Below are 11,397 nucleotides of genomic sequence, written 5' to 3'. Positions count from 1 at the left end.
ATGCATTGAGGTGAGAGAGTTCTGTCGGTCGGCACCCAAAGTCATATATAGTTCGGGTCCAAAACCCTAATTAGGTCCACGACAACGAAACTATTCAACCATGGGACGTTCGCGACCTCACCGTCGCAGAAATGCAGGGAAGTCTGCTGCAAGAGAAAGCAAACCATCCCAATTAGGCGGCTTAGTTCAACTGGCTCAAATCCCAGACCACATAATTTGCAGTAATATCATCCCTAGACTTCCAGGCAAGTCTTTGATAAGATTCAAATGCGTAAGCAAGCTTTGGAATTCGACAATTTTGGATCTGAATTCCACATCTTTCGGTAACATTCGAGGTCCCAAAACAGCTTCTATGTCATTCGAGTACACAAAAAGATCGATAAATCTTTGTTTCCATATGATGGACACCAAAGGCTCGACCGAAAAGTTCTCCCTGGAGAAGCCAATAACGGAGTATTATCATCGTGATGGCCATATTGCAGGTTCATGCAATGGTTTGTTACTTATAATTTTTGACGCCTCTTTTTTCTTGTGGAATCCATGCACAGCATACTTCAGCTGCGTGTTAGAATCGGACAAAATGAAACCTCCCTATTTTGTAACAAATTCCGGGATTTGTTACGATTCATCCACTGACGATTACAAGGTCGTAATAGGGCTGCAAAACAGTAGTATTCGTGCTCGGGAGTTTTCACGCGGACCCGTGTTGGTAGCTGGATTGAGAAACAAAGGTTGGAAAAAGCTAAACTTTCCTTATCGATGTCACCAGGGAACAAGTGGAGTTTCATTCAATGGTTTTCTACACTGGAGAGCTAATACCAATAAGGGTTATTGTACCAACCCTGCACCTAATAAGATCATTGTTTTTGATCGAGAAACTGATCAAGTAAGGGAGCTTCCTATGCTGCAGGACAGAAGTCGCCACATACTTGGTTTGGGGGTTTTGGACGACTGCTTCTGTATGTCTTGTTGGGACATTAACCAAGTAGAAGTGATTGCAATAAAAGAATATGGTAATGAAGAATCTTGGACTCCTTTGTTTGAGATATCAATTCTGAAATTCTATAGCATCTCTTATGGCACAAAGTTGACACCATTGATGCTCATGGAAAATGGTGAAGTCATGATGCTACGGGATGATGAAACTATTTTTAGTTATAACCCTCAAACGATGGAATACAATTATGAGTACCCCAAAGTGCTTGGCAGATGTCCTCATATATTCATCGAAAGTTTAAATAACCCTCATGCCTAGCTCGGAGTGGGATGAGAACCAACATCAAGGACAAGGATTTCTTATTCTGACGGAATATTCACTAAGTTGAAAAGGTTTCATATGATTAGAATTTGAAGCTCGCAGGTGAGAAAGTTGTCTGCTTTTTTTCTTGTTGCAATTTTTGTCGCTTAATTCCTGTTGGTTCATCCAGTATTATATTACTTGATGCAATTTTTCTTGTTGCAATTTTTGTCGCTTAATTCCTGTTGGTTCATCCATATTTATAAAAGTTAGTCCATATATACTTGTTATATTGTTGGCGAAGTTGAAATTGGAATGTAATTGTGGATGGCACTCCAAAACTTCTGCCCTCCTGTGTTCTGTCTAAACTTTGTTCCTCAATAGTCAATACAATGTGAAATGGTTGCCCCAAAAACAGATGTTTCGCATTTCATATATAAGGTCCAACTTAAGAAATATTAATCTTTTTTATTTGTTTCTATACTATCAGTAAAGAGGTAGTTCATATTTACCATTCATTTCTTTAATTTTTTATGAAATAATTTTTTGCTTTTGCAACGATATTCTATTTCTATGCTGCGAATAGTTTTTTCCCAATGCTTATTTTTGAATTGTTATTATCTTAATTTTATAGTATTTACATAAATTATAATGGCACTGTTCACCCCCGAATTACCTAATTTTTAGTGTAGTTTATTTAAACTTTTGTATTTTTTTTAATTATGTAACGCCCCTTAAATTACGAAGCCGTCTTTTATTCTGTACCCTAAGACACAAAATAGAAGAATCCTACTAAATGCATTAATTGATGTGGCTATGTACATATATATGCAGGTTTGCACGTGGTATATATATATTGGGCTTGCACTTCGGTCTTATTCTCTTTTGCTTTAAATTTTTCAAAATTTAATTATGAAAAGTGATTATAAAGAATAATTAAAATCAGCAAAAATTTATGTTTGGTTGATCATGGATATTAACTTTTTTTTAAAAAAAATCTATAATTTGAATATAAAATCAAAATAGAATATCACAAATAAACTGATTATCCAAAATCAAAATCTATAATCAAATAAATTAATCAACCGAAAGCCTTTCATGTCGTTTGTGTAAGTTGCTTGTCTTGTTCCTCTCTTGAAGTTTTAATAAAACTAGTGACCTTCCTTGAACCATCCGAAAATATCACTACCTCTCTTTAATTCTTAATTTTCTGACATTCAGCCCATTTCAAAAAATAATAAAATAAATAAATGTCAGAAGGAAGAACAAGATCACTATGAATAACAAATTCAAACCATTTTGCATAAGATAAGAAATTCAAACCATTTTGAATAACTATGAATAACAAATTCAACCCATGTTAAGGAAGTTTTTCTGAAAACACTTCATGGAAAGCAGTCATCCAAATGGGCCACAAGATACCTAAAAACAATATGAACAACTACTTATAAATAGCAGTGAAATAGTAACTCTTCTAACCAGTAATGTCTTTCATGGTCTCTTTGACTGATGGCCCATTACTTGTAGCATTCAAAAGTTCAGGAACCTGATGAAAGTGAACAAAGATGAACTAAAATTTGCTGTGAAAAGAAATTCCATCTATTAAGTTAGGCCCAATTTATTGTGATTTGGACAAAGATGTTTTAACCAATATTATGTGTATGCAATGATACCAAAAAAGAAAAGAAAGCAAATCCATTATGAGTGCATTGTTGGTCTAATAGTAACATATTTTTACTTGTAACTAAACAAAAAGTAGTCATAATGTTTCTAACACTAAAATAATTAAAAAAAAGTTTAGAACTCCACCAAAACCTGTCACAATCTTCAACATCAATAAAAACATGCAAACTTGCATATTTTTCTTTCTTTTTTGAGAGAAAAAGTGAGTTAATCCATCCATTTAAATCATGCATAATTGCTTTACAGACAAATGAGAACATTATCTCACCAAACAATTCTAAAATACAAATAGCAGCTTTAAATTAAAAACATGAATTGCCATGTTTCTAGATCTACATATGCAAATTCGAATCCAACAATTTGTTTGATTGCAAAAATGTCTTTTTAATCAAAATAGAATTTTCCAATAATATTTTGTAAAGTGACACTCTAAGTTAAAAACCTCAATGCTAACTTCCACCACCATATGCATTCCTTTGACAACTGCAATCATTTTAGCTAGTCAAATTGACAACATATTACCAATTCCTTTAGCCAAATAGTAATGATACGTCAAGTTTCACACCTAAAAACCACCTCAAACTGTAATTACATTATCTATCATTATGGATAATAAAAAAGGATAAGAGTACAAAGTCATATAGAACTAGTTTTAGTAAAAGATTCTGAAAGCTAATTTTACACTTCTTTTATTCTCAGGCTATCATTTGCTAAAATTAAAACCATGAAAATAAACTACGTATCATGGATACAAACTAGTAATTCAAAATGTTGAATGAAGAGATACAAAATATTATCTTCACATTCTAAATTGCTTGCCCCAACAATTATTTTACACATCATCCACCTTATCCAATAGATAAGAACTTTTCACCATTCCTAAACTTTATATAAATCAAAATATCAAAATATAATTACCTATTCATAAATTAAGAGACTCTGATTAATTTTTAATTCGATAAGCATCATTATTTTCTTCCTGATCATCGTTTACCTTGGGCCTTCATTTGTCAAATTCTTTCTCCTCCACTCTAGCACTATTAATATCACCCTATTATCAAATAACAATTTTAATAAATAAAAAATTAATACTAGAATGAATATGTATAATGGTGTTATTTATTTTATGGGGGAAAAGTAGTTACAATTCTTTCATTATTAGCCTAAAAATTCTTCATGTAATCACCACCGTTCTTCTTGTCAACCTTAGGGAATTTTGTTCCAAAAATAAAAAAAAGGCCAAAAAGTAGTTTTAGAATAAATAAAATTTAAAAAACTGAAAAAAAAAAAGATTTCTTTAGATTTGGGGGAAAAATATTCACAACATCACATACCTCTTTTAGGCGGAAAAGAAAGTCAGATGAAGAAGGAAGCGGCAAGAAAAGCAATAAGCAAAGGTTTCTAATCAGAACACAAAATATGACAAAAAAAGTATTAAATAGTAGATGCCAAAGAGAGACAGTAAAAGTAGAAGATCATAAATCATGATTATTGGACTATGGAAGAAAGGAAATATCATACCCATTCTTGATCTCCGATAATGAAACCATTCAATCAGTTAATTATGGACAAAAATGAAAGAAAATGCATCAACTAATCCAATAGAGAAAAAAATAGAATAAATGATTAGGATGAAGAAAAAAAGAAAAGGAGTACAGAGTGAAAACTAAATAAGAAATTTGCAGTGTATATGAGGGTTTGTTTAATTGTCTTTAACCAAAAAGAAGAAAGGAAATAAGGTGAACAAAAAAAAAAAAAAAGGGAATGCGCCACATGTCAAAATAAGGGGATCCACTTGACAATCATTGAGGTTGCTATAGTAACTCTACTTTTTTCTTATATAATAGGTAGATTTATATATATATATATATATATATATATATATATATACATACATATAATTGTTACAGTATATTTTTTTACAAAAACTTCTAAAAATAGCAATCAAAACTGGGATAAGTATGGTTCCAACCCTTGCAAGGATTCTTTCGTTTTCTAGCTAGAGACAACAACAGCGTCTAATGCACATATGCAAGGACAAAGATAGAGATAGTTAATAGCACCAATTTCGTGTCCACTCGTTTTATTAATTTTTCTCCCAACAAACTGTTACAAGTCTTTAACTAACGTGTATTCTGGGATTTTCGACTAGGATGACCAAGACTCAGCAAAGTGCAGCCAAAACAGAATGCTTTCTTTCCACATAATTGGAACATTATCTTTAACAACAACAATATGTTGAAGGGAAAATGTCATTGAGTCTACACAGAATTAGTAAAAGAGAAAACAGAAAAGATAAACTTTGTCATCACAAAATGAGTTAAAAATAAAGCTAGAGAGTTGTGGGCACTTGTTTAAACTACAAATGAATTGCTATGTATACTCTAATTTTGGAAATAGCTCTATCTCAGATCTTGAATGGGGAGTATAGACAAAATTATATTCTTTTATACGTTCTAGGAGATTACCACAAAAAGAATGGCTAAACAATTGTACTTCCTTCAGATAATTGTACAAAATGAAGCAGAACCAAGTCTTAACAGAACTATTCTATACTAAAATGAAATACTTTATCCAGGAGTATGCATAGTTAAATCATCTAAAGAGTATTGTTTTATTTATTTATTTTTTTGTGGAAATCTAAAGAGTATTGTTCAAAACGATGAACTTTGAAAGTTATGAAAAGTGGACCAACCATAGCCGAATTCAAATCCAGATGGTCTATTTTATCCAGCTATGATAAACCACAGCCCTATGATTAATGAAAATGCAAAGGGTTGAACTTTTCACAAGTTGGAAAAAATAGTTTAAGCATACACATTAGTCCGCCTTATCAACCTGTTTCAGTATCTAATCGATATTTCTACACATAAGACGCATGATAAAGTCATGTCATAACAATTTCATTGCTTACTTTTTTACCAAAAAAAAAAAAGACTCCATGATCTCATTCCTTCCACTTCCTATACGCGGTTTAATTCCATTGCCTTCACTAATAATTGAAAAGACCTTAGCCTTGGACAGTTAACAAACTGCCTCACGCTATTATGGCCTTATTTCTGTAACAAAGGTCCATGGGGGTGTCAATTATATATCGAACCATAAAAAGGTGGAATCTCCATTGCCAATCACCGACACAATATAATCCGGTGTTTATTGTTGAATACTAATTCTTTTATTCCAAATGGAATGCCATATGGAATTGCAGTTAATATGAAATTGAATGCACTGATAAGTAACAAATAGTGAAACTGTTTTGGCGTCAATATAAACAATCACGACTCTTTTCTTATTCTTTATGCCCTTGTGATTGCTATCCATTTTAGTTCTAGCTAGGTGCAAAAGATATCGATTTGGGAAATTTCCCTACACTGAGTGTAAAGTGCAGTACTCTATTTACAACACCATCAACGAGTCCATGGATGCACTTCTTTCTTTAACAGCTTTCAAACAAGGAAGTAAATGTTAGATGCTTAATCCAACGTTGAACTTATATGTGAATAATTATCTGATGCAAACTGTCAAATAAGATTAAATCCAATTAAAGTGATCAAATATAGTTTGGACTTAATATATATCTAATAGGGTGTGGGTCTTTAATATGTAGAGACTTAAGGGTATTTTTTATTCTTATAATGAGCTGAAATAGGAATCCAAAAGGTAATAGGAATGTTATCTATAAATAGGGTTATGATCCCCAGGTCACAAATATTCTTATAGTTGTATTTTCTAGTATCGTAGAATAGCTCTTTCCTAATATCCCATCATCAGGAAAGATACCAGAGAAAAATTAAAGGACTCTCTCAAGAATTGGCAAATATATGTTGACCTAGAAGGCCACCCCAAAATCTCTAGGGATTCAAGGATTGTCAATATGAATTTAGGTACGCTTCTGAAAATTTTTTGTTAATTTATTTCTTAATAATCGTCATATAGATTTTAGATTTAATAGGTGATGATTTTCATCAAAGGTTAAATATGAATAACCACCCTAACGGTAAAATCTATTGCACTTAAATTCTTTTCTAGACCTCCTTATTGGAATTGTGGATAAGATGTTAGGTTCATGAGTAAAAAATTATGTCCCACATTGATTTGAGAAATATAGAAAGAGCACTTAATATATAAGTAAAGGTCCGAAAACTAATAGTTTAAATCTTTTTGTCAGAGTTGTGTTCCTGACTTACATATTGAGCTCTTTGATAGACTCTTTTGAAGTGTTTCTCCCTATCAAATTGGTATCAGAGTCTCAGGTTGCAAGACTGGACTACTTATAGGCAAGTGGATTCTTTTCAGAGTTGGACTGTTGAAAATTCTCTTCTTGCTGGTGGATCGAAGTGCTAAAGTGTTAAGAAATTTGGCTAGTGTTGGACCAAGTGTGCCTAGGGTTGTGCATCGAAATCGAAAGCGATAATTCGGAAGTTTGAAATCGAAAATTTTTGAAATTTTGACTGGAATTTCCTCGACCGAATTCGATTTCGAAATGGCCAATTCTGATTTCGAATTCGATACCGAATTGAATTCGAAATTCGGTGAGTTCCGAATTCACCGAATTCCTTTTTTTTCGAACTGGGGAGGGAATTAGAATGAATAGATGAGGAAGGGGAGGTCTGGACAGAGACGGAGGCTGAGGAGATGGGAGTAGTGGAGGAAGAAGATGGCAAAGGCGAGGCCGAAGAAGCGATCTGGAGGTAAGGATGGGAAGAGAGGGGTGGACTCAGACAGAAGGAGGGTGAGGGCGAGGAGGAGTATGGCTGCGGACTGGAGGGACGTGAAGTGGTGGACGAGGGTGCGGCGCTTGAGGAGGGGGTCGGAATCGGAGGACACGAGGGTTTGGTGGGTGAAGGCGACGAGGAGGCAAAGGATGAGGAGGTAGAGCAAGAGATGGCGGAGGAGGCGGTGGATGCCGTTGGGGAGAGGGTGGTAAGGTCTAGCGGTGTAATCTCGGGGAGATTTGAGGTGGTTCTTGGTGGCGCAGATGAGATGGTAGAGTCCCAAGGAGAGTAGAGCTAAGGATGAGAACACAAGGTAGAGTAGACCTGCCATCGTCGATGATCTGATTTGGGCCTGCCCCTTCTTCTTCGGATCCTCTCCCCTCACAGATGATGGAGAGATAAAAGCCTTCTTAGCCCTCAACTTGAACTGGTGGAGGAGGAGGCGGAGACTGCTGCTACTGTTTAGACTTAATTTATTAGTGTATTAGACCAGTGCAGTGCAGTGGGGAGAAAATAATAATAATGAAATTGATTTCTAGTTTCTCTCAACTAGCTGAAATAATTGATAAATGAATAATTAACGTACATTTGGCACAGGTTTAGCATAAAATTTTGGAATGTTTTGAGAAGATTAAAGCCATATTTGAGCTCTTTTGGTGATAATTGCTTAAATATTATTTAAGGGTGCAAAAATGTGATAAATAAGAAGATTAATGCGTTAATTTGGTAAAATTGTGAAGGTTATTGAAGAATGGAATTCATACATAAACTGAAGGAAATGTAAGATTCATTCAGAGGATAAAGTGCACAAGAGATTGGGAGCAAAAATGAAGAAAAAGGAAAGAAGTGGAAAAGCAGAGAACAAAAATAAAAAAAAAATACGGATCCGTGTGAGCAAGAGGGATCCGAGCCCTCGTCTGTGTTTCTGGAGCAATGCATCCGAGGTCATAAGATCCAACCTCGGATCTATAGGAAGATGTCCACCTCGGATCTATAGGAAGATGTCCTCGGATCCACAAGATCCGAGCTCGGATCCAATTGCACTCCTCGGATTCGAGGCTCGGATCTGTCTCTCTACTCAGCAAGTGGCACAGCCGTTTTTCTTTACCTTTCTCACAACTTTTCCAACTATTTTGAGGGACAGAAATCGGTGGCACATGCTTCTGCAACAAAAGAGAAAACCAAATGAGTGTAGACAAAAAGAAACATCATATTTTTGACTTCTTTTTACAAAATCTGAATGGGGAAATTATGAAATGAGAGGGATGGAATTTCTACCACTTTTTATGCAGAAAAACAGGGGAGAAACCAGGCAATACCATACGTAGCTAATTTTCTTTCTTGTAACAATTTTTCTCTCTAGATAGGAGTTCTTGGATAAACCTTGTTGGAGTTTTTTCACTTGTAATCATATTTTGCAAGAGCATAGCAGGAATTGGAGAGCTTCACCTTCAATTGGTTAAGCTTTCTTTTATCTTTCTTATACTTGTATTTTATGATGTTTTACATTTATAAACTTGAGAGTTTGATTGTTAAATTATTCATGAGTAGCTAATTCTTTTTATCTAGGGAGTAGATGAAACTTATGGCTAAGTAATCTGAATTGAATGTGATTTACACTTGTTATATCTTGAGTTAACTTGTCTACTTGTGTAGCTGTAATTATTTGTTATTGATTGATCATCAATAGCTTGTTTATAGTTGTTATTGTTCAATGAGAATTGGTAATGACAATGGAAACACATGAGTAGAGCTTGAGTTGTATGTTCATGAAAATAGAAATACACTTAGGTGAATTATTTAGCATTTCATGAATTAAAGCAGAGTAGTAGTAGTATTTCACCATGAAAATAGGGAAATCTATATTGCTCTAGGCCATTTCATCATGAAAATGAGATTTGGTAATTTTGAGAAATGAATCTCTGCTTAAACAAGAATAATAACAAGAAGTAAATCCATTCATTTGTGTTGTTTATGCCATAAGTGGAATCTACCTCCCTAGATTTATCTTTACGTGAAATTTCTCCAATTTGCATTGAGCATTTGTTAAATTAGAGTTGTATATCAGATTTGTAACTTATAGTAATATACTTTCTCCGCTCAAATTAATTGTATGTCTAAATAATAGAGAAATCAAGGACTTAGTAATTGTTTAAATTGCTCCTTGTGGATCGACCCGATATGCATCTTGTACTACAATTTTGACATGTATACTTGCAGTCCAACGGGTGTAAAATCGAAATTAAACTTGCATTGATATAAAAAATCCCGTCAAGTTTTTGGCGCCGTTGCCGGGAAGAGACAATATTAGGGCCTAGTCATCTCTATTAATTTAGAAATTTTCATTGTTTTAATTGAAGTTGTTGAATTAAAACTGCAAAAATTTCTCTTATTTTTATTGGTAGTGTATGCACCGATCAAATCAAGAAATCGCACCTTTTGATCCTGAAATTGAAAGAACATTACGAAAACAAAGGAGGAATACACTGCATCAAGAGGAACAAGAGGTTTGGCAGCCAATAGAAAATATCTTGATAGAATTTTGAAGAAGAAATGGTGGAAAATCACCCAAATAGGCGAGTTCTACGAGATTTTGCTTTACCGGGAACACAAGATTCACAAACTAGCATTGCAAGGCCAACGGTAAATGCAAATAATTTTAAGATTAAACCATCATTGATTCAAATGGTACAATAATCTCAATATGGAGGTAATGCTACCGAAGATCCAAATTCTCACTTGTCAACTTTTCTTGAAATTTGTGATACAATTAAGTTTAATGGTGTTAGTGATGATGCAATTAAAACTTCAATTGTTTCCATTCTCATTAAGGGACAGGGCCAAGATTTGGTTACAATCTCACCCTCCAAATACTTTTACAACTTGGGATGAATTAGCTAAGCCTTTCCTAAATAAATTCTTTCCACCTGGAAAAACTGCTAAACTAAGAATGGATATAACCAGTTTCACTCAACAGGAAGGAGAGACATTGTATGAAACTTGGGAGCGCTACCGGGAATTGCAACGAAGATGTCCTCATCATGGTTTACCAAATTGGCTAGTGGTCCAAACATTTTACAATGGTCTCACATATCCAACAAAGACACATGTAGATGCAGCAGCGGGAGGAGCATTGATGGGAAAGACAGCTGAGGAAGCTCAACAATTGATAGAAGAAATGGCTGCTAACAACTACCAATGGGCAAATGAACGAGGTAATACAAGGAGAACCGCAGGTATGCTTGAAGTAGATACTTTGAATATGTTGAGTGCAAAAATGGATAATGTGGTTAAGATGTTTAATAGGAAAGTTGGTTCTAGTTCTAATCAAGGAGTAGTTGTTGCATGTTGTACTACTTGTGGCGGAGATCATGATGAATTTTTGTGCTCTAGCAGTGAACAGGTTCAATATCTCAACAATTACAACCGTCCACCTCAAAACAACCCATACTCCAATACATATAATCCAGGATGGCGAAATCACCCGAATTTTGGATAGAAGGATCAAGGGAACCAACAAAAACCAATTAATCCACCGAATTTTCAACCAAAGCAACCACTTCAGGAGTCTAAACCAGCTTGGGAATTGACAATTAAGAAGCTAGCAAATGTATCAAATGATAAAATTGAAAAGCTAGCTGATGCCACCACTCAACGGTTTGAAAGAATTGAGGGAAGAATGGATCAGCTCACCAATATGTACAGGAATGTTGAGGTCCAATTGGGACAAATTGCTAATGCGGTTAACAATCGCAACCAAGG

General features: G+C 34.5%; 1 protein-coding gene and 1 non-coding gene across 2 annotated transcripts; one reads left to right on the top strand and one right to left on the bottom strand.

Annotated features, from left to right (window-relative positions):
- Positions 1-100: 100 nt before the first annotated feature.
- On the top strand, positions 101-1,255 carry LOC113715812 (F-box/kelch-repeat protein At3g23880-like). The gene has a single exon (XM_027240114.1). It carries the CDS (start codon positions 101-103, stop codon positions 1,253-1,255), a length of 1,155 nt encoding a protein of 384 aa, XP_027095915.1.
- Positions 1,256-10,576: 9,321 nt separating this feature from the next.
- On the bottom strand, positions 10,577-10,683 carry LOC113717497 (small nucleolar RNA R71). The gene has a single exon (XR_003454413.1). It is a non-coding gene; the product is annotated as a small nucleolar RNA R71 (small nucleolar RNA).
- Positions 10,684-11,397: the final 714 nt, after the last annotated feature.

This window comes from Coffea arabica, chromosome 11c, assembly GCF_036785885.1.
Source record: "Coffea arabica cultivar ET-39 chromosome 11c, Coffea Arabica ET-39 HiFi, whole genome shotgun sequence".
NCBI classification, from domain to species: Eukaryota; Viridiplantae; Streptophyta; class Magnoliopsida; order Gentianales; family Rubiaceae; genus Coffea; species Coffea arabica.
The sequence above is the reverse complement of the archived record's forward strand: the minus strand, read 5'-3'. Positions and strand labels throughout refer to the sequence as shown.